The sequence below is a fragment of the Saimiri boliviensis genome, chromosome 3, assembly GCF_048565385.1.
Source record: "Saimiri boliviensis isolate mSaiBol1 chromosome 3, mSaiBol1.pri, whole genome shotgun sequence".
NCBI classification, from domain to species: Eukaryota; Metazoa; Chordata; class Mammalia; order Primates; family Cebidae; genus Saimiri; species Saimiri boliviensis.
The window spans coordinates 95,763,970-95,791,485 of record NC_133451.1 but is presented as its reverse complement, the minus strand read 5'-3'; the positions used below and the strand labels follow the sequence as shown (position 1 = coordinate 95,791,485).

General features: G+C 33.8%; 1 protein-coding gene across 9 annotated transcripts in view; it reads left to right on the top strand.

Moving 5' to 3' along the window:
• The window catches only part of CENPE (centromere protein E), a 79,355-nt gene that overhangs the window by 15,289 nt on the left and 36,550 nt on the right, over window positions 1-27,516 (top strand). For 4 of the 9 annotated variants that reach the window (XM_074396507.1, XM_074396510.1, XM_074396506.1 and 1 more), the window contains exons 14-29: window positions 1,373-1,520; window positions 2,378-2,466; window positions 3,555-3,722; window positions 10,705-10,779; window positions 11,000-11,119; window positions 12,831-12,953; window positions 13,037-13,202; window positions 13,509-13,663; window positions 14,923-15,237; window positions 15,361-15,633; window positions 15,781-15,939; window positions 20,913-21,116; window positions 22,791-22,949; window positions 24,716-25,006; window positions 25,126-25,281; window positions 26,812-27,102. In XM_074396507.1, coding sequence (XP_074252608.1) covers window positions 1,373-1,520; window positions 2,378-2,466; window positions 3,555-3,722; window positions 10,705-10,779; window positions 11,000-11,119; window positions 12,831-12,953; window positions 13,037-13,202; window positions 13,509-13,663; window positions 14,923-15,237; window positions 15,361-15,633; window positions 15,781-15,939; window positions 20,913-21,116; window positions 22,791-22,949; window positions 24,716-25,006; window positions 25,126-25,281; window positions 26,812-27,102 — 2,892 coding nt within the window. The remainder of the gene's footprint in view (window positions 1-1,372; window positions 1,521-2,377; window positions 2,467-3,554; window positions 3,723-10,704; window positions 10,780-10,999; window positions 11,120-12,830; window positions 12,954-13,036; window positions 13,203-13,508; window positions 13,664-14,922; window positions 15,238-15,360; window positions 15,634-15,780; window positions 15,940-20,912; window positions 21,117-22,790; window positions 22,950-24,715; window positions 25,007-25,125; window positions 25,282-26,811; window positions 27,103-27,516) is intronic. The other 5 variants (XM_074396513.1, XM_074396512.1, XM_074396511.1 and 2 more) reach the window with 2 other exon arrangements.

Sequence of the window (27,516 nt, the reverse complement as noted above, 5' to 3'; positions counted from 1 at the left end):
CTCTTGAATTGTAACAAACACAGAGGAAAGGATAAGCCTCTGTGCAGGTGGGACTCTTAGGAGTTTAGGTTTGTATTTTCTTTGTGAAATAGGTTTAATTTTTCTGCCAAGATGGCAGGCAATATTTTCTTTGTGAAATAGGTTTAATTTTTCTGCTGAGATGGCAGGTGATGATAGAGTGGTAAGTTTGCAGAGATAACTAAGGGTTTGAAATAGTCTAGCCTTTGTAGGTAATGAAAAAGAAAGCTGAAAGGGAGTGAGGAGTATTGCCACACAGCATTAAAAATCTAGTTTATCTTCTCAGCCAGTCTTCTGGCTCTGTGGCACTGGCAGTGCTCAGGAGGCTGATAAAGGTCTAGAATACAATGTCATTTGACTGTGCCCTGTGGGGTACACATAAGGGACAGAGAATGGGTCAAATAATTTGAGAACATTGACCTCAAATTTCAAACATGATTGCAGTGATGGTCTATGAAATCTAAGATGATAGGGTGAGAACCAATAGAGATGGCAAAAAAAAAAAAAAAAAAGTCATGCAATAACGGAATAGAGCTAAGTAGCCCCTGATAAGATAAATAGCTATAGTGGCATTAACTAAATCAGTGAGTTGGAAGGATAGCAACTGCATTAAGAGCAAGAGGTCTAGGTTTATGACTTCCAGATAATGACAAGGTCCAGGTGTGGCTTTGGTAGCAAATGGTGGTAACCTGAAGGTTTTTGGAGTCGAGGATTTATATATGACACAGCTTTTGCAGAGTGGGATGTGTAAAGGGCTGGCCATTTCAAAGAGAAGGAGAGCACACAGAGAGGCATAAGAGTATGCAGTATATTCTGGGGACAACAAATAATCTTAAGAGGCAATGTGGTGGAAAGGTTGTGTGGATAGGCTCTGAAGTTATAGACATGGACTCAGTCACCAATTTGCTATACAGCCTTATAAAACCTCTCCAAACTTGTTGGGCACAGCTTATCTGTTAAAAAAGATGTAGTAAGGATGATACTTGATAACAAGTATCATCAAAAACACTTAAGAGGCAGGCACAAGAAGAGAAAACAAAGTAGAGTGAGCAGTAAGGACAGCCAGCTGGGTAAGGTAAGAACCAGGAGACAGGGGTCCCTGAAGTGTTGAGGAAGGAAGGGATAAATGAGGAGGACAAAGCAGAAAAAAGAAAATGGTAGTTACAGTTGAATTAAGGAGTCAAGAGTTTGATTTTAAAAAAAAAAAAGCAATATCGTTAGACTAGTACAATTTTAATCTAGCTTAATAAGAATTCTACCAAGTCAATGGTTTTCAAAAATACAAACTAATTCCTTTGTTTTATTATTTTGAACACAGATCTATATGACACGATTTTGATTTCTTCTTCTTTAGGCTAAAAGGAAACGAAGAGTTACTTGGTGCCTTGGCAAAATTAACAAAATGAAGAACTCAAACTATGAAGATCAATTTAATTTGCCAGCAAATATAACAACAAAAACATACAAGCCTTCTTTAAGTTTATTAGGAGAAATTGATGAATGTGAGTGTTTTTTTTCAAGTAGAACTACATTAAATTATAAAAACATCTTATAAAGAGAAACTGTTTACAGCTCAGTTAATTTGATAAACATTTTAAATAGTGTGTATTTCAGATGTGATTACAATGGAGATTATGATTTAAATAAGTAATTGTAAAAATACAAAAAATATAGCTGTGCATGGTTGCAGATGCTTGTAATCCCAGTAATCCCAGCTACTCAGGAGGCTGAGGCAGGAGAATCCCTTGAACCTGGGAGGTGGAGCTTGCAGTGAGCTGAGATCCATTGCACTCCAGCCTGGGAGATAAGAGCAAAACTGTCTCAAAATAATAAATAAATAAATAGAAAGTAATCATTCATAAATTCTTTATTAATTCTGAATCTCTTAAGAATGATGCACTAGTTGAAACACACGAGACAGGTGTTTTTATTTTTGTTCTAGTCATGATTCAATTAAATTATTGTTATATGGCATCTGCCTTTGCTAATCTTAAAAGAGTGGCATTGATGTAGGAATCTATTTCAAAATTACTTCTTCAATATTACAATCTCTTTGGGGGGGCACATTTTAAATCTACTTATGATGATCAAATCTCAAATTCAGAATTTGTTCTTTTAACCTATATTTCATTAGGGATCCTATATTATATCACTAATTCCAATCAGTGATTATCTTAATTCATACAGTAATATAAATGACCACAACTATTAATATGCTTTTAGTATTCGTATTCTGAGCACGTATTAGTTAATTTGAAGTTCTTATTACCTCTGATAAGAATTTTTATAGTAATCCTTAATTTGACTTAGGAAATTTGGTAAACATGTTTATGGACAAATTTTTTTTCTCTGATTATAGCTCTCTGTTCAGAGTCTGATGTTTTCAGTAACACTCTTGATACATTAAGTGAGATAGAATGGAATCCAGCAACAAAGCTACGAGATCAGGTAACTTAATGTATTTTACAGCATATAATGCTTTTGCTCTTTTTAGAATTCTTTTGTTATTAGATTTTGTTGTTACTTGTTCTCATTTATTTCAGTAACTATTTTGGCTCTAATGAAGGCTTCTCTCACTCTTTATACATCTACTCCGTAATAATCAGGCATCTAGGCGAAGGCTAAAAATTTCGTAAGGCAGACGTGCTAGTAGGTAAACCTTCACTTCTAGCTCTTTACTGGCAGAAACTTAATATTCATGATGTTTGTAAAGTTTCTGTTTTGCCTTGATAAACTTCAGGAGGTTAAAAAGACTTGATTTTAAAAGTGTCAGTTCTCAGGCATATATACTGTATAGAATAATAATACATCAGGGAGAGCTAATTTTGGTGAATAATAAGTTTAGATTTCATGTTTACTTTGTAAATTGCTCGTGTTTAAAGACATAGTTGTATAATGCATTAAAATTTTTTTCATTATAATTTTAGAATATAATTGCAGTGCTCCTAGTTATTGTTAGTTTATGTCTGTAAAGTGTTATTGACAAAGTGTTTTTTTGTTCCTAAGATATATATTAGAATACATATATTCTTGTTTTTTTGTTTTTTTGGTTGTTTTTTACGATCTCTGGTGTAAAAAAGTATCTTTTAACTCATAATTTATCTCTTTCTCATAATAATATAGAAAGTAAAAATAAGCCTCTTTAAGTATAGTAAAACATACCTATCATTAGTTTTAGAAGTCAATAAACAATATCTCTGTTACCATTGCTGAATTCAGAGGCATCTAGACATAAAATAGGAGTTAGTAAGATTGGGGAATTAAATTATCAGTTTTAATACTGCAGAGCTTGAGGACTTATGCCTGACAAAATTCCCTGTCAGGCACAGGCAAACATATAATTTATTGATATGATTTTTAAAATTCTAATTCTTTCAGGATAATCTATTCTAAGTTAGCTAGTTTACCAAAATTTTGGCCTTTAGAAAGATACTGAATCAAAGTTAAATTAGTTATTTAATCCAAATTTTGTTAAGGAAACAAATAATATATTATATGAATTTCCTGATTGGAAAATCTGTTCTTGTTTATGATAGGAGAATGTAGAAAGTGAGTTGAACTCACTTCGTGCTAATTATGATAATCTAGTATTAGACTATGAACAACTACAAAGAGAAAAAGAAGAAATGGAATTGAAATTAAAAGAAAAAAATGATTTGGATGAATTCGAGGCTCTAGAAAGAAAAACTAAAAAAGATCAAGAGGTAAGAGAGACAAATGTGAAACTAAAACTAAAAGCATACTTTTAAAAAGTATCATTCTCTTTTTTCTATAAAGTAAGCATTTTTATATTTTATTTTTTAAATGTACAGATAACATTTTATGTGTTTATTTTGTACAACATGATGTTCTGAAGTATATATACATTGTGGAATGGTTAAATCTAGCTAACAAATATACTAACATAGTTATTGTTTTTGTGGTGATAGCACTTAATATCCACAAATTTTACATTTTTCAAGAATATAATACATTGTCATTAACTGTAGTCACCTTGCTGTACGATAGAGCTGTTGACATTTATTCCTGCTATCTAACTGTAGTTATGTAATCTGATAAAGATTTCCCCATCCCCTTCTCCCTGCTAAACACCCCAGCCTCTGATAACCACCATTATACTCACTACTTCTAAGAGATCAACGTTTTAAGACTCTGCATATGAGTGAGATCATGCAGTATTTGTCTTTCTGTGCCTGCTTTATAATGCCCTTTAGGTTCATCCATATTGCAACTGGTAGGATTTCTTTCTTTTTTTTTTTTTTTTTAATAGTGAAGAATAGTCCATTGTGACTATATACCAAATTTTCTTTATCCATTCTTCTGTTAGTAGACATAGGTTGGTTCCATATCTTGGCTATTGTGGGAAGTGCTACAGTAAATACGGGAATGCAGACATCTCTTGGACATGCACATTTAATTTCCTTTGGGTATATATACCCAATAGTAGAACTGCTTGATCTTATGGTAGTTCTATTTTTACTTTTTTGAGGAACCCTCATACTGTTTTCTATATATTCCCACCAGCAGTATAAAAAATTCCCTTTTGTCCACATCCTTGCCAACAAGTTCTCTTCTGTCTTCTTGGTAAGCCATTCTAACTGGGATGAGGCAATACCTCATTGTGGTTTTGATTTGCATTTCCTTGATAATTAATAATATTGAACTTTTTTTTCATATATCTGTTGGCCATGCGTACGTCTTCTTTTGAGAAATGTCTATTCAGGTCTTTTGGCCATATTTAACTGGGCTGTTTGAGGTTTTTTGCTATTGAGTTGTTTTGAGTTTCTTATATATTTGGATATTAACCATGTGTCACATGTATAGTTTGCAAATATTTCTGCCATTGAATAGGTTGTCTCTTTATTGATGGTTTCTTTTGCCTTTTAGTTGTAATTCCATTTATTTATTTTTTGTCTTTTTGCTTGTGCTTTTGAGGTGTTAACCAAAAATTCCTTGTCCAGACCAATGTTATGAAGTATTTCCCCTATTTGTCTTCTAGTATTTTAATAGTTTCAAGTCTTAACATTTAAGTCCTTAACTCATTCTGAATTGATTCTTGTATATGATAAGACAGGATCTAGTTTCTTTCTTCGACATACAGATATTTATTCATTTTTCCCAGCACCACTATTGAAGAAAACTGTCCTTTCCCCAACATATGTTCTTGGCACTTTTATCAAAAATCATTTGACTGTATGTATATGCATGGATTTATTCTGGGTTCTCTGTTTTATTGGTGTTTTTGTTTTTATGCCAGTAGCAAGTTGTTTTGGTTACTATAGTTTTGTAATACATTTTGGAGGCAGATGCTTTGATCCCTCCAGATTTGCTCTTTTTGCTCAAGATTGCCACAGTCTTTTGGGGTTCCATACAAATGTGAGAATTGTTTTTTTCTACTTTTGTGAAGAATGTCATTGGTATTTTGATAGATATCACATTACATATGGATCACTTTGAGCAACATGGACATAACAATATTATTCCAATCCATGAACATGCATATCTTTCCATTTGTGTCTTCAAATTCTTTCATTACTGTTTTATAGTTTTTATTTGAGAGATCTGTCATCTCCTTGGTTAAATTTATTTCTAGGTTTTTTTTGGTAATAAATGAGATTGTGTCATTTTTAGATAGTTAGCTATTAACATATAGAAATACTACTTTTTTGTGTGTTGATTTTGTATCCTGCAACTTTACTGAGTTTTTTTTTTTATTAGTTGTTACAGTTTTTGGTGGCGTCCTTAGGGCTTTCTGTATATAGGATCATAACATCTACAAATAGAGACAATTTAACTTCCTCCTTTCCTATTATGTTTTATTTTTCTCTCTTGCCTACTAGCTCTAGCTAGAACTTTCAGTACTATGTTGAATAAAAGTGGGAAAAGTGGACATCTTTATCCTGTTCCAGATCTTAGAGTAAAAGGCTTTCAACTTTTCCCATTTGGTATTAAGTTAGCAGTGGGTTTGTTGTATGTGGCTTTTATTGTGTTGAGGCATATCACTTCAATACCTAATTAAGAGTGTTGAATTTTGTCATGATTTTTCTTCATCTGTTCAAGTCATTTTATTGTGTTTTTTTTTTTCATTGTTCTGTTAATGTGGTATGTTGTGTTTATTGATTTGTATATGTTGAACCATTCTTATATTCTGGGATGAGTCCCACTTGATCATGGTAAAGGATCTTTTTTATGTGATGTTAAATTCAGTTTCGTAGTGTTTTCTTCAGTGTTTTTCCGACTGTTCTTCAGCGATATTAGCCTGTAGTTTTCCTTTTTTGTCTGTTTTTTGTATCAGTGTAATGCTAGCTTTGTAGAACAAGTTAGGAAAAACTCCTTCATCTTCAATTTTTTTGAATACTTTGAGAAGAAATTAGTATTAGTTCTTCTGTAACTAATGGTAGAATTCAGCAGTGATGCCATCAGGTCCTGGGCCTTTCTTTGATATGAGACTTTTTGCTGCTGATTCAAGTCTCCTTTCTCATTATTGACCTGTTCAGATTTTCTGTTTATTCATAATTCAGTCTTGGAAGGTAATGTGATACAGGAATTCATTTCTTCTAAGTTTTTCATTTTATTAGCATATAATTGTTCATAATAGTCTCATGATTCTTTGTATATCTGTGGTATCACTTGTAATATCTATTCTTTTTATCTCTGATTTTATTTATTTGAGGCAGCTATCTTTTTTACCTAGTCTAGCTAAAGGTTTGTTGGTTTTGTTTCTTTTCCAAAAAAAAAAAAAAAATGAACTCTTTATTTTGTTGATTTTCTTTTTTTTTTTTTTTTTTTTTTGAGACGGAGTTTCGCTCTTGTTACCCAGGCTGGAGTGCAATGGCGCGATTTCGGCTCACCGCAACCTCCGCCTCCTGGGTTCAAGCAATTCGCCTGCCTCAGCCTCCTGAGTAGCTGGGATTACAGGCAAGCGCCACCATGCCCAGCTATTGTTTTTGTATTTTTAGTAGAGACGGGGTTTCACCATGTTGACCAGGATGGTCTCGATCTCTTGACCTCGTGATCCACCCGCCTCGGCCTCCCAAAGTGCTGGGATTACAGGCTTGAGCCACCGCGCCCGGCCCGATTTTCTTTTAAGTTCCTATTTTGTTTATTTCTGCTCTGATCTTTATTCTTTCCATTTGCTAATTTGGAATTTAGTTTGTTCTTGTTTTTCTAATTCTTTGAGGTAATAGATTAGGTAGTTTGAGATATTTCCTCTTTTTTGGTGTAGGTGTTTCCTCTTTTTTGGTGTAGGTGTTTATTACTATAAACTTCTCTTTTAGAACTGCTCTTGCTGTATCCTATAGATTTTGGTATATTCTGTTTCCATTTCCATTTGTCTTAACTTTTTAAAATTGCTCTTTTAATTCATTAACCTGGTGGTGGTTCAGTAGCATGTTTAATTTTTAGGTATTTGTAATATTTCCAGAGTTTATTCTATTATTTATTTCTAGTTTTGTGTCAATATGTTTAGAAAAGTTACTGATATAACTTTACTGATATTTTGATTTTAAATTTTTTAAAACTTTTTATGGCCTAATATATGATCTGTATTGGAGAATGTTACATGTGCAGTTAATAAGAATGTGTTTTCTGCAGCTGTTGGATGGAATGTCTGTAAACATCCGTTAAATCTATCTGGTCTAGACTGTGGTTTAAATCTACTGTTTCTTTGTTGATTTTCTGTCTGAATAATCAATCTGTCCATTACTGAAAGTGTAGTTTTGACATCCTCTATTATTATTGTGTTGCAGTCTCTCTTCCTTCAGATTTTTTAATATTTGCTTTATATATTTTCCCCCATGTTCATTGTGCATATGTATTTACAATTGTTATAACTTCTTGCTGAATTGACCCCTTTATCATGTAATGACCTAGTCTCTTTTTACAGTTTTTGATGTAAAGTCTATTTTATCTCATACAAATATAGCTTCTCCTGCTCTCTTCTGATTTCAGTTTGCATGGAATATCTTTTTTTCTGCCTATTCCTTTCCATCTATTTGTATCCTTACAAATAAAGTTAATCTCTTTTAGGTAGCATATAATTGGATTTTTTAGTGCATTCAACTACTCTGTCTTATAATTGGAGAATCAGTCCATTTATATTGATAGGTAGGAACTATTGATAGGTAGGAAGTTACTACTTCCATTTTGCTAATTATTTTCTATTTGTTTTTTAGATATTTCATCTTTTTTCACTGTCTTCCTTTTTGGTCAAATGATTTTCTCTTATAATATGTTTTAATTTTAGTGTTTCTATTAATAGGTTTTCTGTGGTTACCATCAAGCTTACAAGAAAACGTCTTACAGTTATGTCAGGTTATTTTAAACTGATAACAGGTTATCATTGATTACTAAACAAACTCAACACTTTATCTCCCTCCACCTTCTGAATATTTTGTGTTCTAACTTTGGATGTCACAACTGTTTTCCCTCAGTACTTTGCCTATATCATTACACTCCCTCATGGCCTGTGAATTTCTGCTTAGAAGTCTGCTGCCAAGCATATTGGAACTTCCTTCTATATTATTTGCCTCTTTACGCTTGCTGCTTAGCTGCTTTTAAGATTTTGTTTGTCTTTGACTTTTGAGTTTGCATATTGTATGTCTTAAGGCAGTGTCATTTAGATTAATCTGATTGGTAACCTTTGACCTTCCTATAGTGGATATGTATTGCTTTCTTCAGTTTTGGAGTTTTCTGTTATTATTTATTTAAATAAGCTTTCTGTCCCTTTGTCTTTCTTTACTTTCTCTCGAACTACAGTGACCCAAATATTTACTTTTTTGATGTTGTCCCATAAGCTTTCTTCGTTTTTCATATATTTTTTTTTTTTTGCCTCCTGACTATTTTCAAATAGCCTGTCTTAGCTCACAAATTCTTCTGCATGATCAGTTCTTATTAATGTTATTTATTGCATTTTTTATTTTGTTCATTATATATTCCTGCTCTAGGATTTCTGGTATTTTTTCGGTTTTTTGCTTTTTTTTTTTTCAGTCTCCCTGATAAATTTCTGGATTGTTTTCTTGAAGTTTGCTGAGCTTTCCTAAAATAGCTATTTTGAATTCTTTGGCAGATTATACATCTCCATCTTTTAGGATCAGTGACCACTACCTTACTTTGTGCATTTGGTGACATTATATTTCCCTGATCATGATGCTTATGATCATGCAGCAATGTCTGCACACTGAAGATGAACTTAGCTATTTTAGTCTTCACCATCGTTATAAGGTCTTTTCAAGATCCATAGCATGACTGAGGTCAGGGTGTTATCCTGCAGAGGCACTACTGGACGCCTTTCTCTGTAGGTCCCAGGTGGGCAGAGCTGTTCTTATTCCACAGATAAGAGGGGCCAAGATCAAGAACCATGGCCATTTGAGAATCTGCTGATGGACAAGGGTTAGAAAATCTGCCACAGGAATTTGGATATACATGTCTCCTGGCAGGACTCTGGCTGGGTAAAATTGTCCTCAGGCTATATAGCTAGGAGAAACTGAAACCAAGCTTCAGAGTTAATTCAGAATGTGCTGTGGGACCAATTTTGGTAAGCTTAACCTGGTGGCACCCCCAGTAAAGACTCCCAGCAGTTCCTTATGCAGGGAGATTGCTTGCATTCTGTAGCTGGGACATTCAAGGTTCTTTCCAGAACTGTTGTGGGATGGAGGCCAGCAGGCCTGTCCTGCAGAGGCATGATAATTGGCAGGCTGCAGTAGAGAAGACCTGGAGTCAAGACCTCTTTAAGATCTATTATGGGAAAGAGGCATCAAACCTGCCGTGGTGGCTGGGGCAGGTGCTTCACCCAGCAGTTCCTAACACAGTCAAGACAGCTTCTTGACTGCAGCAAAGAGGCACTGAAGCTGAGACAGGGCCCCTTCAGGGTCTGTTGTAGGATGGAGGACTGCAAGCCTGTCCCAGTGGCTCAGACAAGTGCATCTCTTGGCAGTTCTGTGTGAGTGGGTTACTGCCAGGCTGCAGCAGGGAGGGGCTGCAGCCAGTACATGTCCCCTTCAGAATCTGCTATGCGACAGAGGCTGGCAAGCCTGTCCTGGTGGCTCAAATGAGCATGTTTCCCTCTGGGTCCTTGGGCAAGCAGTAGTAAGCTAGCACTACAGTTTGGGGAGGTCAGGATCCAAGTTACAGGCTAAGTTGCGTCCACTGCCAAGACAAATGTTGACAGATGAAAGAATCCTTGTATGATTCCTCCTGGACCCCTTGACAGATAGTTTTGGTTGCAGGCTCTAGGCCAAACAGAGCTGTAGCTAAGCCCTTCAAGGAATGGGGCCATTTCTGCATATGAACCTGGGAGCACAATTGGCAGGTCTCCTACCTGGCTGTTGGTATGCACTCAAAACAACACATCTAGGTCTTGAGTTCTGCTGGGGTTTTGCAACCTCCTACCTGAATCCAAAGGCTCCCACGAAAAGACTTTTATCTGTGATAGGTACAGAATTCTTATTTTGGGGGGATATGAGCAGGTGACCTCCTATTCTGCTTTTTGATACGTTTTGGGTGATATTTCTAGTATTTTTAAATAATGAGGTGCTTTGCTGTGATAGCTTGAACAATTGATCTCTCAGTCCTTTCTAACTGTTGAGTGATTCTGAAGGAATGAATCAGTGCCTATTTTGGGTTGGGGGGGTGCTTTGCTTTTTTAACTATTGTTTTGCTCTGTTACCTGTTCATATGCTCTTACAGATGCAACTAATTTATGAAATTTCGAACTTAAAGAATTTAGTTAAGCATGCAGAAGTATATAATCAAGATCTTGAGGTGAGCATTCATGTTGGTATTTCTATTGATAAGCAATTAGAAATATAAAATATGCAACATAAAACATTATTTCAGAAATAGAGAAATTATGTTTTTAAAGTATTATGACTTCGAATTTTACTATGAATTTAAACTTTTATGTGTGTGTGTGTGTTCTGTTTTAATCCCTTAAACTTCAAATTGGATTCTAAATTGTTTCTCTCTCCTTTGATTCTTTTAGAATGAACTAAGTTCTAAAGTACAGCTGCTTAGAGAACAGGAAGACCAGATTAAGAAGCTACAGGAATGCATAGAATCTCAAAAGCTAGAAAATATAAAAATGAACTTGTCATACTCATTGGTAAAAATCAGGCTTATTTTATTGTATAATCACATTGCTATATATAGCATACCATCATCTTAGCAAATGCTTATACTGGGCCTACTTTGTGCTGGGTATTGTTGTAATAAATTTATATATATTTTATTTAGTCTGTTAATAACCCTATGAGATAGGGACTGTTAGTATATTTGACATTTTAGAGATAAAGTCACATTTTTAGAAAGTTGATCATATCATCCTTTGAGTAAATATAAGAAAGTTAAGGACAGGCTCCCATTAAGAATCAGTAAATTGTAGGCCAGGCATAGTGGCTCATCCCTGTGATCCCACTACTTGAGGAGGCCAAGGTTGGAGGATCACTTGAGCCCAGGAGTTCAAGACCAGCCTGGGCAATATAGTGAGAATAGTCTCTACAAAATACATAAATATAAGCCAGCCATATGCAGCCAGCTCCTATGGTGACTGAGGTGGCAGGTTTGCTTGAGACTGGGAAGTTGAGGCTGCAGTGAGCTGAGATCATGCCACTGCACTCCAGACTGGGCACAGAGCAAGACCCTATCTCCCAAAAAAAAAAAAAAAATCAGAAAATTTTTAAAATTCTGAATTTTTTTCAATATTTTAATACAAATCCATGCAGTGGTATATAGTCAAGATCTTAAATATTTAAACTTGGGTATTTTTCATGATTTTATAGCTCTAGATGATTTTAGTTGATAGAAAATATTGGCTTGATTTATCAACTAAATCTTATGTTAAGATTTAGTTGATAATCTTAACATAAGATTTAGCTGATAAAAGATTGTTGTTATTTGTAACATTGGATGCTGATGTCATTTAATCTCTTTTCAGTTTCCTTTCAATATAACTGATTACTTCAAAAAAGTATGTTTGGTTCTAGTGTTTAGTACCTTTTTTTTTTTTTTTTTTAAGATAACAGTTTCTAGCTGGAACTTTTAAAAGACTAGTTTCTGTTCTTCTGTTTTTAATTGAGTTTTTTAGTTTTTGTTACCTTCTATTCTTTTGTTGCCTTCTATATGTGACAGATGATTTTTTTTAAAGGGTTCATACCACTTTATTCTGAAGCCATGGATAGGAATGCATTTTTATATATTCTGGAATGTCTGTTCATAGAGTGGCAAGCAGAACTGCCCTAAAAAAATTATTATTTTCCCTTATTTATTCATGTATTAATTTATTAAATTTTTTCCAAGGACATATCATTGATTTCATATAAGCTAAAGTCATATTAAAATGCCACTTCTCTTTAGAAATGAGGTTATAAATTTTTTTCATGTATTTTTCATTTGCATTTTCTCATCTGAGTTTCTTATTCATATCTTTTCTCTGTTTTTCTATTAGATCTTTGTCTTTTTCCTTTTTCAATTTGTGGGTTAATATCTTTAACTGTTAACTACTTACCTATCATGTGTTAGAGAGAATAACTCAAAAATAGAGAACTTCAACAGCTTCGTGGAACAACAGTTATGTTAATCTTTAAACAAAACACATCTAAATAATGGTACTTTGATACATTGCTTATATAATTTGAAAACTATGGCCAGAATTTTTTAAAAATACTTTTATTAGTAAAACATGATTTCTTTTCATTTGGTAATTAGCATATTTGTGCACTTTTTGGTTAGCTAGTATTAACATTTATATACATCTTAAGTATTTTCCAACACTGTCAAAATTGTATTTCACTGAACCCCTTTTGTCATCTATCTAGGAAAGCATTGAAGACCCAAAACAAGTGAAACAGACTCTCTTTGATGCTGAAACTGTAGCCCTTGACGCCAAGAGAGAATCAGCCTTTCTTAGAAGTGAAAATTTGGAGCTGAAGGAGAAAATGGTAAGTATTTTTTGTAATATTTATAATAAAGTAGTTGTAATGATCAGTGCAGTTTTGTTCATTCGCAGTGTTTCTGTCAATAGGAAGAACTTGCAAGTACATACAAGCAAATGGAAAATGATATTCAGTTATATCAAAGCCAGTTGGAGGCAAAAAAGAAAATGCAAGTTGATCTGGAGAAAGAATTACAATCTGCTTTTAATGAGATAACAAAACTCACCTCCCTTATAGATGGCAAAGTTCCAAAAGGTATTTTGTAATTTTAAACATCTTTTTTCAAATTTAACTTCCTCTAGAAATGTTACCTAAACAATTTGACAAGTACATTTCAATGATTAAAAATTCATTATACTCTGATTTTTTAATAACTCAATGTTAGGCTTTAGTGTCATTTGGTATTAATATTTATAAAGATTTCCATGGGTTTCCAATCATAAAGGATTATTTTTCAAATAAGCTTTACCTGATCCTAAAAAGGTGATTCAAGGTCTATTAAAAATTAAATTACCTGTTTGCCAACATTGCATCTTTATATAACTTACTAAAACTTTGTAGATCTGCTGTATAATTTGGAATTAGAAAGAAAGATTACTGATCTTCAGAAAGAACTGAATAAAGAAGTTGAAGAAAATGAAGCGTTGCAGAAAGAAGTCAGTTTACTTTCGGAATTGAAATCTTTACCTTCTGAAGTAGAAAGGCTGAAGAAAGAGGTAAACACATTTATAAGCACTTATCCCTTATTTTAAAATAAAAACCTTTGTGATAATAGTGCCTTAAATATTTTGGTATAATTTATTTTAAACTAGCAGGCAAGAGATACTGTAAACATTTGACTAGTCAGCAACAAAAATGAATATAAATCATCTTCTAATTTGTTCTTATGCTACTAGATTGAAAAAATATTTTTTTTCAAGGTGTACTCAACAGTATACTTAGTAATATAATCCATGTAGCAGCCATTTCTGTAGTCCTCAGATGTTGCATTTATACAATATTAAGGCCCACCTTTAGTCTTTACCATTTTTTTTGGTAGTAGTCATATTATTATACTGAATGAAAGACAGTAATGAGCTTGACAGAGTTTTAGAGTTAATGCAAATCTTGCAGGCTGGTAAGTGATTCTGTAAATCTATGGCCTGCTAGTCTTTCTTTCTACTTGTCTAAAAGAAAAATGGCAAAAAATTGAGTACTTACTGTATGACAAACATCATGCTAAAGAACTTCAAAGACATTTCATTTACTCATCTTATAAACTCTTCAGAAGTGGGTACTGTTTTTTAGCCCCAAAAACCTGTTCTCAAACTAATAGTTGAGCCACACAAATCTACCTCCTAAACCTGTGGTTGTTGCTGTTATCCTATATTGTCCCTCTTTACTTTGTCTCTCCTTTATCTCTTTTTTTTCTCATCTCCTCTGCCCTTGTCTTTCACAGTGATTAAACTGTTAATATGCAAGATATGTGTTATTTAATTATTTATTACTTAAGTAATACTTTTTTTCCCCATGGGCCATACCTGAGAGTTAAGATACTTCTTAAATAATAATTTTAAATAATTAAACATTTCTTAAATTATTCATTGATTAAGTTTTTTTTGGAAACCTAGGAGGCATTCAAAGCCTTTAGGGAAAAAAAAAATGTCAAATTCTGAGAAATGCCTGCCACATGATAAAGTTAGAAAGCATTTTAGAATGAATAGATAAGAAAATAAAGACATCCTGATTATGTACCTTTACTGACTGTTCTCCATGCAGGCCTTACTAGTATACAAAGAGATTAGAAAATAAAATATCGAAGATTAAACAAGTTGAGTTAGAGAAAATGACAATAAGAGTACTACTATATTGTCTTTCCTCAGTCAAATTTTTGCTCAATGTAATTTCTCTTTTTGCAGAGAAAGCTTTTTTCCTAAAAATTGCTTCAGTGAATCATATGTTGCTAACATTCCTAAATTCTGTTTCTTTTCCATAGATACATGACAAATCTGAAGAGCTCCATATAATAATATCAGAAAAAGATAAATTGTTTTCTGAAGTAGTTCATAAGGAGAGTAGAGTTCAAGGTTTACTTGAAGAAATTGGGAAAACAAAAGACGACCTAGCAACCACCCAGTTGAATTATAAAAGCGCTGAACAAGAATTCCAAAATTTCAAAACCCTTCATAAGGACTTTGAGCAAAAGTATAAGATGGTCCTTGAGGAGAATGAGAGAATGAATCAGGAAATAGTTAATCTCTCTAAGGAAGCACAAAAATTTGATTCCAGTTTGGATGCTTTGAAGACCGAGGTTGGTACAAGATGCCATTTTGAGAAATGCTCTTTAGTCTTCTGGGGTTTTGGTTTCTGTATATATGTATGCCTCAGACGCCTCTGCTTTTACTGTGTGACATTTACTTTTTCTTTTTTAAAGCTTTCTTACAAGACCCAAGAACTTCAGGAGAAAACATGTGAAGTTCAAGAAAGATTAAGTGAGATGGAACAGCTGAAGGAACAATTAGAAAATAGAGATTCTAGGCTGCAAACTGTAGAAAGGGAGAAAATACTAATTACTGAGACACTGCAGCAAACCTTAGAAGAAGTAAAAACTTTAACTCAAGAAAAAGATGACCTAAAACAACTCCAAGAGAGCTTGCAAATTGAGAGGGACCAACTCAAAAGTGATATTCATGATACTGTAAACATGGTAAGGTTTTGAGTGATTAAACTTTGAAAAACTGGATTCTTAGAAACATTGCAGAAGCCATCATTTATTATTTATGATTATGTAATAGCTATAAAATAATTTTGTTTCATATTCTAATGGAAATTTTTTTTTATTTCTCTAACAAAGAACATAGATACTCAAGAACAATTACGAAATGCTCTTGAGTCTTTGAAACAACATGAAGAAACAATTAACAAACTAAAATTGAAAATTTCTGAGGAAGTTTCCAGAAATTTGCATGTGGAGGAAAGCACGGGACAAACTAAAGATGAATTTCAGCAAAAGGTAAAGGGTGTTTACTTTCAAAGTTTTCATATATATATACTCTTTAACCTCAAATACTTAAACATGTAATAATACTCTCAATTTTGTTATTCACAATGATTGCCATTGTGAATTTTATAAACTTATCCCTAATGCCTTTGAAACAATTTATTATAGAATGTAACTATTTATAATCAATTAGAAAGGGAAAGGGCCAAAAAAGTATTAGTCCAAATTTTGCATAGCTGATACTTATTTTGTGTCAGATTTTCTATACTAAACTTGCTTAGAGTTTACAATTCAGTCCATTGCAGGGGGAATTGCCTTATAATGTCATACTAGGGTTTTATTTATTAATAGTATTTATTTCTGCTTTCCCAAAACACCTCTAAGATATATTGGTAACAGTAATTTTTTAGTAATATATCTCATCTTTATTATAGTTCATATTATTTTCTCCAGAGTATTTACTGCTAGAATTTAAAAATATTCTTCAATAGGAGACTGGTAAAATAATCTTTTGTAAATCTACAGCTTGGAAGAGCATATAGCAGTATATGTTTTTTAAATTGTTAGATAAAATTCACCACCTTAACCATTTTAAATGTATACTTCACTAGTGTAAAATTCATTCACGTTGTGATGCCACCAATTTCCAGAATTCTTTTCATCTTGCAAAACCAAAACCGTACCCAGAAAACAACAGCTCTCCAGTTTTCCTTCCCCACAGACCTTGGCTACCACCATTTTACTTTTCTGTCTTTATGAATTTGACTACTATGAGTACCTGATATAACTGGAATCATGCAGTATTTGTCGTTTTGTGACTGATCTCATTTAGCATAATGTCTTCATCCATACAATACAGCATGTGTTAGAATTTCCTTCCTTTATAGGGGTAAATTTCCATTATATGTATATGCCACATTTTCCTTATCTATGCATCCATCATGGATACTTGGGTTGCTTCCACCTTTTGGCTGTTGTGAATAATGCTCCTATGAATGTGGGTGAACAAATACTTCTTCAAAACCCTGCTTTCAGTTATTTTGGATATGTATATATCCAAAAGTGGAATTGCTAGATTATATAGTAATTCAGTTTTTAATTTTTTGAGAAAACACCATAAGGTTTTCCACAACAGCTGCACCATTTTACTTCCCACCAACAGGACCTAGTGTTCTGGTTTATACACATCTTTGCCAACATATTATTTTCTGGGTTTTTTGTTTGTTTTGTTTGTTTGTTTGTTTGTTTGTTTTAATAGTAGCCATCCTAATGGATGTGAGGCAGTATCTCATCATGGTTTTGAGTTGAATTTTCCTAATCATTAGTGATGTTCAACATCTTCATGTGCTTTTTGGCCATTTGATTAATCTTCCTTTCAGAAATGTCTATTTAAGTCTTTTGCCCATTTTTATTTTGGGTTGTTTGATTTTTGTTGTTGAGTTGTAGGAGTTCTTTATGCTTCTGAATATTACCCCTTTATTAGTCATATGCAATATTGCAAATATTTTCTCCCATTCCATAGGTTTTACTTGTTTATTATATCCTTTGGTACACAGAAGTTTTTAATTTCACTGTAGTCAAGTTTGTTTTTACTCCTGTTGCCTGTGTTTTGGTGTCATATCCAAGAAACCATTGCCAAGACCCATCTCACAAATCTATTCCCCTATGTTTTCTTCTAAGAGTTGTGTAGTTTTAGCTCTTATGTTTAGGCCTGTTATCTATTTGCATTGATTTTTATGTATACAGTAAGGTCAGGGTACAACTTCATTCTTTCAGGTGTGGTTATTGTTTCCCCAACACCATTTTTGAAAAGACCATCCTGTCCCCATTGAGTAGTCTTGGCATCCTTGTTGAAGATATTGTGACTATATATACAAGCGTTAATTTTTGGGCTTTCTATTCCATTTCAATGGTAGGTCTGTCTTTATGTTAGTACCACATTGTTTTGATTACTGTAGCTTTACAAGTTTTGAAATCAGGAGGTGTAAGACCTCTAACTTCGTTCCTCTTTTTCAAGATTATTTTGTCTATTTGGGGTCCTTCAAGATTCCATATGAGTCTTAGTATAAATTTTTCTAATTCTGCAAAAGACACCATTGATTTTTGATGGGGATTACATTAAATCTATAGATTGTTTGGGTAGTATTGATGTCTTAAAGATATTCTCTTCTAATCCATGAACATGGGATGTCTTTCCATTTGTGTCTTCTTTAATTTCTTCTCAACATTTGTAGTTTTCAGTGTATAAGACTTTCACTTCCCTGGCTAAGTATATTCTTAGCATTTTATTCTTTTTTGATGCTATTATACATAAAATTGTCTTCTTTCTTCTTTGGATTCTTCATTGTTAGTGTATAGAAATGCAACTGATGTTTGTACAGTCATGCATTTTTAACAGAATACATTATTAAATAAAAACAAATACATATTTCAGAGTAATTTAGTGAAATCCAATTGATATAAATAAATCTCTGTACATTTATATGTTACCTCTATAAAACGAGCTGCATTTTCCCCATTTACTCCAGGGCACAATACTGCCTTGGAAAAAGGACTTTTTTTTTTTTTTTTTTTTGATTTCCATCTACTTATACTTTAGTTCTTATTATGTTCTCAGCTTATTTACAGTTTGGAATAACCATAGGCCAAAGGCATTTGACCTCAGTTGAAATTATTCCCAGCACAATGGCTCATGCCTGTGATCCTAGCACTTCAGATGCTAAGGTGGGCAGATTGCTTGATCCAGGAGTTCAAGACCAGCCTGCGCAACATGGTGAAACCCCATCTCTACAAAAAATACAAAAATTAGGCATGGTGGCATGCACCTATAGTCTCAGCTACTCAGGAGGCTGAGGTAGGAGGATCACTTGAACCTGGGAAGGTTGAGGCTGCAGTGAACCCAGATCACACCACAGCAGTCTAGCCTGGGCAACAAGAGTGAGACCCTGTCTCAAAAAAAAAAAGAAAGAAAGAAAAGAAATGATCCACTTTTATGATGGGAAGGTTTTTTGAGTAGATTTTTGACAATATGTGGCAATCAATAGCTGTTTTAAATAAATCCAAAATGCAATTATAGAGACAACAGAAGATGAGGAGAAAAGTAGAGTTATACTCACTGGGAACAGCTAGATTCTATGTCACCAAGTTTATGCTGGAATCATTTATCCATGTTGATAAAAGGATATAGCTGGGGCTTCTCTGAGGCCATTCTGTTCATCAAGGGTCCTAAAGTCTGCTATGGAAGACTAAGATTGATTTGGTCTTGTATCGTGCTCATGCTGGAATCTGTCATGGGAATAAAAGAGTGGAAATGGGGATTTCCAGGTGCTCCTCTGTTCATTTCCAGGTGCTCCTCTGCACTAGCAGGTCTGTCATGAATCTCCTTGGAATGCTCATTTTCAATCCTACTTGATGTGTCCCTTTCTGAAAATGCAGTATCTTTAATGCATCTCAACAAAAATATTTTGTGACTAGTAAGCCTATTCTTATATAAATGACTTTTTTTTTCCTTTTTCACTTGTTCTAACAAATTTTTTATTTAATAATTAGATTTGTTAGATTTTATTCATAACTGTGGTAGTTAAAGTACCTTTTAGGCTGAGTTCAGATTTGAAAGAAACCTTGGCTATTGTTAACAAAAAAATTTGTCTCAATCTGCTTTGTATTTGAAAGGTATGAGATTCTAAATTAAAATATCTAACAGACTAGTCCCAAAAGACTATGTGTTCCCCACCTTAATTTCTCATGTAGTTGGTTCTTTGTTCACCATTATCAGAAGCTCATGCATATTGCCAACAATAAGGGGGTTGCCAAACCAAATGTGTTTTATCTATATCTACTCTAGAGAATGAAGCAACTACTAAAAATTACTTGTAGGTTACATAACAGCATGTGAAAATACATATGCTGTAAGTGGAAAAGACAAACTAAAAAAGAAGCACATATATAAATTAATTATAATAGCTATGTTTTAAAAAAAGAAAACTTTTAATGGAAAAACTCTGGAAGAAAACTTACCAGAATTCTAACAGTTGGTTGTGTGAAGTTGGTGACAGTATTTGATTTTTATTCTTTATTTTTTTGTTGTTTTCTAATGTGATTATATATTATAAAAACTTTTAAATACCTGTGTAGGCAGTAAGGAGCTGACTGTACTTGCTGAACTAGTGTAGTGTTATACAGTAAATATAGTAATACTCTAATTTTGTACCAACAATAGTAATTTCAGTTTCTGTCTCCCTTTACCAGTGAGTTCATATACTAGATTGCCTTTGGTCATGACTTATTTATAGGTAAATTAATTTATATAACGTTTTTCTTGAGCAGTATATGAAATATACATATATTAAGAAAAGATGAATTTTTGCCCTTATAAAATAGGTCTCTATCAAAATTATTTAGTCCTCTACATAAAATAAAATTCTAGCATTTTGTAAGTAGGACTGCTTCTGAAAATAAAGATTTGCAGGTAGTAGGAGACAGGGAATGATTCCCAGCTATTAGGAGGAAATAGATAAAGCGACGCAGTAAATAAAAAAAAACTACTACTAAAATGAAACTTGGAAAATATTTATGGAAGATACATACTAACTAAAGGCAAATGGCCTTTGTGTATTATGTTATTGGTTTGAAGTAAGTAAATATGCAGAATCATGTTAACCTATCATACACGAAGACAACTATTATTTATAGTTGTCCATGTTGTTCTGATGAGCGAATAGACATAAGAGCACAAACTCTAGAGCCAGACCACTTGGATTCAAAACCTAGCTAAACCTCTGAGTGACCTTTGGCAAGTGATTTTACCTCTCTGAAGTTCAGTTTTCTCATCTGTCAAATGAGGATTATAGTAATACCTACCTCATAAAGTTACAGTCAAGATTAAATGTGTTAAGATATGAGAATAGTACCTGGTACATATTAGATGTGTTGGCTATTTTTATTATTTTTAAAGAAATTTTTTTTGAAATGTGTTTATGTTTTAGATGGATGGCATAGATAAAAAACAGAATTTAGAAGCTAAAAATACCCAAACACTGACTGCAGATGTTAAGGATAATGATATAATTGAGCAACAGAGGAAGATATTTTCTTTAATACAGGAGAAAAATAAACTCCAACAAATGTTAGAGAGTGTTAGAGCAGAAAAAGAACAATTGAAGACTGACCTAAAGGAAAATATTGAAATGGTAAGATTTAGCACTGTACACTTGGCAATTCCTTTTTGTCTTCATTTGTTTTAGATTTTTATCAACTTTATTGAGGTATAATTTATGTGCAATAAATGTATCTGGTGGAAGTGTATGGTCTGATGACTTCTGACAAGTGGCTCTATTTCCTCTACACCCCAGTCAAGATAGAATATGTTTTATCACACCAAGAAAGTTTCTTCACACCCCTACCACTGACCTTCATCACCTCCTCCCTGCCAGATTATCAGTCCTGTTATGTCCACCTTAAATCATTTGTCTCTTCTAGTTGTTTGTACAAATAGAATCATATAGTATACAGTCTGTTATGTCTGACTCCTTTCTACATTCCCATTTACTGCCAAGGAATAGTTTATCTTGTTAATATGTCATAATTTTTTTTTATCCTTTCTCCTATAGATGGAAATTTGGGTTGTGTTCAGTATTTGGCTATTTTGAATAAAACTGCTATAAACATTCTTGTACAACTCTTTTTATTTGCATATCATTATTTATCTAAGGTAAATACCTAAATGGAATTGCTGTGTTATAGGGAAGTATATGTTTAACCTGATGAGATTTTGCTAGACTGATTTCCAAATTACATTTATATCATTTTACATTCCCATTAGCAAATTAAGAGAATTCTGGTGGCTCAACCATCCTTCTTCACCAACACTTCATATTTATTGGCGCTTTTAATTTTAGCCATTCTAATGGGTGTGTAGATTGTTGTTTTAATTTACCTTTCCTTAATGACTAAAGATGTTGAACATTTTTTCTTGTACTTATAGATCATTGTCTATCTTCCTCTAATTTATCCATTCTCAAAGAGATGTTGTAAATTTTCAGTGTGTAGGTCTTTTAATATTTTATTAAATTTGTTCCTAAATGTTTCTCTTTTATTTTTTGCTATCATAATTTTAAAATATTATTTTTAAATGTTTGTTGTTGATACCTGCCAATATTTTCACATGTTAGTTTTTCTATGTTTAGGGGTGATGTATTTGTGTATAGGTTGAAATAAATATTTGGAGAAGTTCACTGTGTATCATAGTAGAATGTAACCATTTGTATTGTTTTAATTTTGCAAGTTTTGGGAATTGTCTGCTTGGTCAAAAGAGCAGAATGTAATTAATCATGCAAACAAAAAATGATATCTTCTTCTCAGTCTCTGGCTTGTTATGTTTTTGTGGTCTTGATACAGGAGAATACTATCACTGTGCGAGCCTAATAACTAGGATTAGCCCAAGTCATGCTCGCAAAGGGTGGCTGCCATTTTGAGCTCACTGGTGGTGATCAGTGCCTAAAACCAAAGGCACCCCAGTGTTTGAAAAACCTGTTGCTATAGTCTCATTATTACTCAGTGATAGCTCAGAAAACATCTTTTTTGGCTTAAAGGCAGAAATGAGCTAAGCTCTCATGATAGAATGTTAAATCCAATTCAGACTCTCATCATAGAAATATAAATTGAGCAATAAAGAAACAGTATAAAAAGCAGATTCTTGTCATCTTGTATTATTAAATTACGGGCTTTCTTTTCTGAAATTAGTCTTTTCCTATATAGTTTTCCCTGATTGCTTCATTTGCAGACTGATGGAACTGCTGACGTTTTACCTGATTTCATCAGTATCGGCTAATATTTTCTTTAATCTCAACATTTTTTTTTTCTAGACCGTTGAAAACCAGGAAGAATTAAGAATTCTTGGAGATGAACTTAAAAAGCAACAAGAGATAGTTGCACAAGAAAAGAACCATACCAGAAAGAAGGAAGAAGAACTTTCCAGGACCTGTGACAGACTGGCAGAAGTTGAAGAAAAACTAAATGAAAAGGTGAATTTTTAAAGTTATTTTCCTGGTCATTTTTTCTAACTAAACTTCTTTTTGGTAGTAAATTTTTGTTTCTGTAGACCTAAATCCAGAAATAGCACATACCTCCCAAAGGAACATATTTTAATGCTAGTATTATTCGAAAGTCTTTGGGTGAGATGGGGCTTTGTATCATTTAAACATGTCATATGATATATTCATTCATCAAATATTTATTGAGCACTGTCGTGGGCCAGGCACTGTTCTGGGCACTTGAGACAAATTTGTCAACAAAACAAAGATTCTTTCCTTGCAGAGATATATTAGTCATTCTCTGAAACATAAGATTCATCACTATCATCATCTCTTAGATGTTTGCAGTTTCCTGAATCATTTCTTATATAGAAGTTAGGTGCTATTGGGATATTTGTATAAGAGCTAAGACCCCTGTAACAGCTGTAGTTGCCAAGAAATTATAAAATGCACCCATAGAGATCTTTCTATATAAGCTAAGGGCAATGCCACATGCATTATAGATAATATATTGTGGTTTCTATTATGCTTCTGGGGAATATTTTTTCTTTTCTTTTTTTTAATTGAGACAGGGTCTCACTCTGTCACTCAAGCTGGAGCGCAGTGGCATGATCACATTCACTGTAGCCTCATCCTCCCTGGGTTCAGGCAGTCCTCTCACTTCAGCCTCCCAAGTAGCTTGGACTAAATTAGCTGTGCCACAACACCCAGCTAATTTTGTATTTTCGCAGAAACAAGGTCTTTGTATGTTGCTGGTCTCGAACTCCTGGGCTCAAGTAGTCCTCCTGCTTCAGCCTCCCAAAGTGCTAGAATTACAGGTGTGAGCCATCATGCCCAGCCTGTCTTTTTCTTAATATGTCATTTCTTTTAATTCTGATCCCTTTCACTATCTCACCTAATTGGATTTACTAAAACCTTATGTCTATTTCATACTCCTATAAAAAAGTAAAATCAACAGCCTGTGACGGTTAATTTCTCAGTGTTTTGGGGAATTACCCATAAGCATCTTATTGAAAGTGAAAATAAATTCTCCAAAAGTTTTTAAGAGGATGAGGAATTACAGTTATTTGGTAGCTGTATTTGTATATTTAATGGTCTCTTTGCTTTTTTACTTTATCTCATCTTCCCCTTATATTCTTATTCATTTTATTTTATCTCCTTAATCTTCCTATATCAGTTTCCTAGGGCTGCCATAGCAAATTGCTGTAAACTTGATGGCTTACAATAGAAACTTACTCTGTCACAGTTCTGAATCCTAGAAGTCCAAATTTGAAGTGTCAGCAATGCCATATTTCCTCTAAAGGCTCTAAGGAAGAATCATTCTTTGCTTCTTCCTAGCTTCCAGTGCCTCCTAGCTACCCTTTGCTTTCCTTGGCTTTTAACTGCTTCACTTCAGTCTCTGCTTCCCTCTTCACATGACCTCCTTCCCTGTGTCTGTCTATGTCCTTTTATGTTTCTTTTAAATACATTCATTGGAATGAAGACCTACTCCAATAGGATCATGTCTTAATCCTAATCCAGTAACATCTGCAAAAGACTATTTCCAAGTAAATTCACATTCTGAAGTTCCCAGAAGACATGAATTTTGGGTGGGACAAAATTCAGCCCACTACAGACATTTATGCCTGTGAGTTTCGTTTACTTTTAATGCCACTTATCTATTTATATGGTGATAGGAGGCAGGGCTGTTAATGATCTTATGTAAGAATTTTGAGAATATAGACAAAATGGTAATTATAAAAATTATACATTTCAAGAGCCAGCAACTCCAAGAAAAACAGCAACAACTTCTTAATGTACAAGAAGATATGAATGAGATGCAGAGAAAGATTAATGAAATGGAAAATTTAAAGAATGAATTAAAGAACAAAGAATTAACATTAGAACATATGGAAACAGAGAGGCTTGAGTTGACTCAGAAACTTAATGAAAATTATGAGGAAATTAAATCTATAACCAAAGAAAGAAAAGCTATAAAGGAGTTACAGGAGTCATTTGAAACAGAGAAAGACCAACTTAGAGGATATATAAGAGAAATTGAAGCTACAGTAAGTTATACCCTTTTCCTTCATCTATTAAGTGTTTCTCTTTACAACTGGAGCCACTTGGAAAGAGGAGAGCAGTGTTGGAATAATAGTACAATATTCTTTAAATTTCACTTTCCAAGGGCCTACAGACAAAAGAAGAACTAAAAATTGCTCATATTCATCTAAAAGAACAGCAAGAAACTATTGATGAACTAAGAAGAAACATATCTGAGAAGACACCTCAAATAATGAATATTCAGGACTTAGAAAAATCCCATACCAAATTGCAAGAAGAGGTATGTCTTTTATTCTTTTCATCCATTGTCACTTCTTCCTTTCTCCTTTGAATGAAAGACAACCAGTAAAGAGCGGCTAGGATGTGGTTCATTCATTGACTGGGTTTTTTTTGTTTTTTTTTTTTTTTTTTTTTTGAGACGGAGTTTCGCTCTTGTTACCCAGGCTGGAGTGCAATGGCGCGATCTCGGCTCACCGCAACCTCCGCCTCCTGGGTTCAAGCAATTCTCCAGCCTCAGCCTCCTGAGTAGCTGGGATTACAGGTACGTGCCACCATGCCCAGCTAATTTTTTGCACTTTTAGTAGAGACGAGGTTTCACCATGTTGACCAGGATGGTCTCGATCTCTCGATCTCGTGATCCACCCGCCTCGGCCTCCCAAAGTGCTGGGATTACAGGCTTGAGCCACCGCGCCCGGCTGACTGGGTATTTTTTAAGTGTCTAATGTAGCAGGCACACTCCTGGGTTATAGAAATACAATGAGAACAAGGTGGGCAAACCCCCTAAAATCCTTCAGATTCATTTGTTGTGAAAGAAAGTAGCTGATAAATAAGGAATCAAATGAACAAGAAAACATTAAATACGGTAAATGCTATAGAGAAAGTGAAACATTGGGATAACTGGGCCAACCTATATTAAAAGCCTACTCTATGCCAGACGTTGAGACTGTAGATATAAATAAGACATTTTTCTTTCCCCCATTATAGGCAAGAAAAAAAGCTAGAAAAAAAAATCCCTCAATTCCAATATGGTAAATGAAGAAATATGCAAAATTACATGGTACCCCTAATTGATCATGGAAAGAAAAATCAATCTATACACATAGAAAAATTGATACATAGCTTTGGAGACCATCTGAAAACAGAGATCATACATTCATTGGGATATAGTTTGCTCAACTATGGTTTTTCTCTTGTAGCATTTGGAAACTAGTGGAGAAATAAGTGTGCAACTGACTGCTAGTAAAATATAATGGTTGGTTCACTTTGGGTCTAAACTAGAAAAAATGAAAATGATGACAGAATATGACTACTAGAAAAGTCATGAATAGCTTTAGGAGGAATTGAGGGAAAATGAATTATGAGGAGTTTGTGATCCAAGTTAGGCTGAAGGTTCAAGATGACTTTCCTTGCTGTGAAAAGTATATTGATCTTTTCCCTTTAAAAATTTATGATAATAGCCACCTGATTACAGGTGCAGTGGCTTACACCTGTAATCCCAGCACTTTGGGAGGCTGAGGCGGGCAGATCACCTGTGGTTAGGAGTTTGAGACTAGCCTGGCAAACATGGTGAAACCCCATCTCTACTAAAAATACAAAAATTAGCTAGGTGTGGTAGCACACACCTGTAATTCCAGCTACTCAGGAGGCTGAGACAAGAGAATCTCTTGAACCCAGGAGGCGGAGGTTGCAGTGATCTGAGATTGTGCCACTGCACTCCAACCTGGGTTACAGAGCGAGATGCTGTCTCAAAAAAAACAATTATAATAATCTCCAGATGGTAACCTTGGTATTTCATGAAAAATGTCCTAAGATCCCAGTGCTTCATGATGAACAGAAGCTACTTCCTAATGTGCAAGAAGTCAGTGAGACTCAGGAAACAGTGAATGAACTGGTGTTAATAAAAGAACAGTCCACAACCAAGGACTCAACAATACTGGCAAGCATAGAAATGGAAAGGCTCAAATTGAATGAAAAATTTCAAGAAAGTCAGGAAGAGATAAAATCTCTAACCAAGGAAAGAGACAACCTTAAAATGGTAACAGAAGCCCTTGAATTTAAACATGACCAGCTGAAAGAACACATTAGAGAAACTTTGGCTAAAGTAAGTTTCATATTTTCCTCCCATTGTAGTAAGTGTCTTAAAAGAATCAAGGCTTGTGTTTGTGTGATAGTTATAATATTTGTATTATAATTATAATGTTACCAGTTTTTTAATATCTCTTATTCATGAAATGATTAGAAACAGAACAATTAAAAATTGTTCATGAATACCAAGAAGCTTTGAAACTAAGAGATGTTTCAAAGAAGACGGCTGTTTTCTTAAATATTCAAAAAATGATTTAGAAAAAATAAGTCTAAACTACAAGAAAGAGTGAAAGCAATTATAGGTTCTTCTTTAAAACTTTTTCCATTGTTTCATAAAGCATTATGTCTTTCTCATTGTTTTAGTCAGAAATCTGGGAGTTATCTCTACTAATATCCCTTCCTCTCTGCTTATTCTGTAATCCAGTCACCA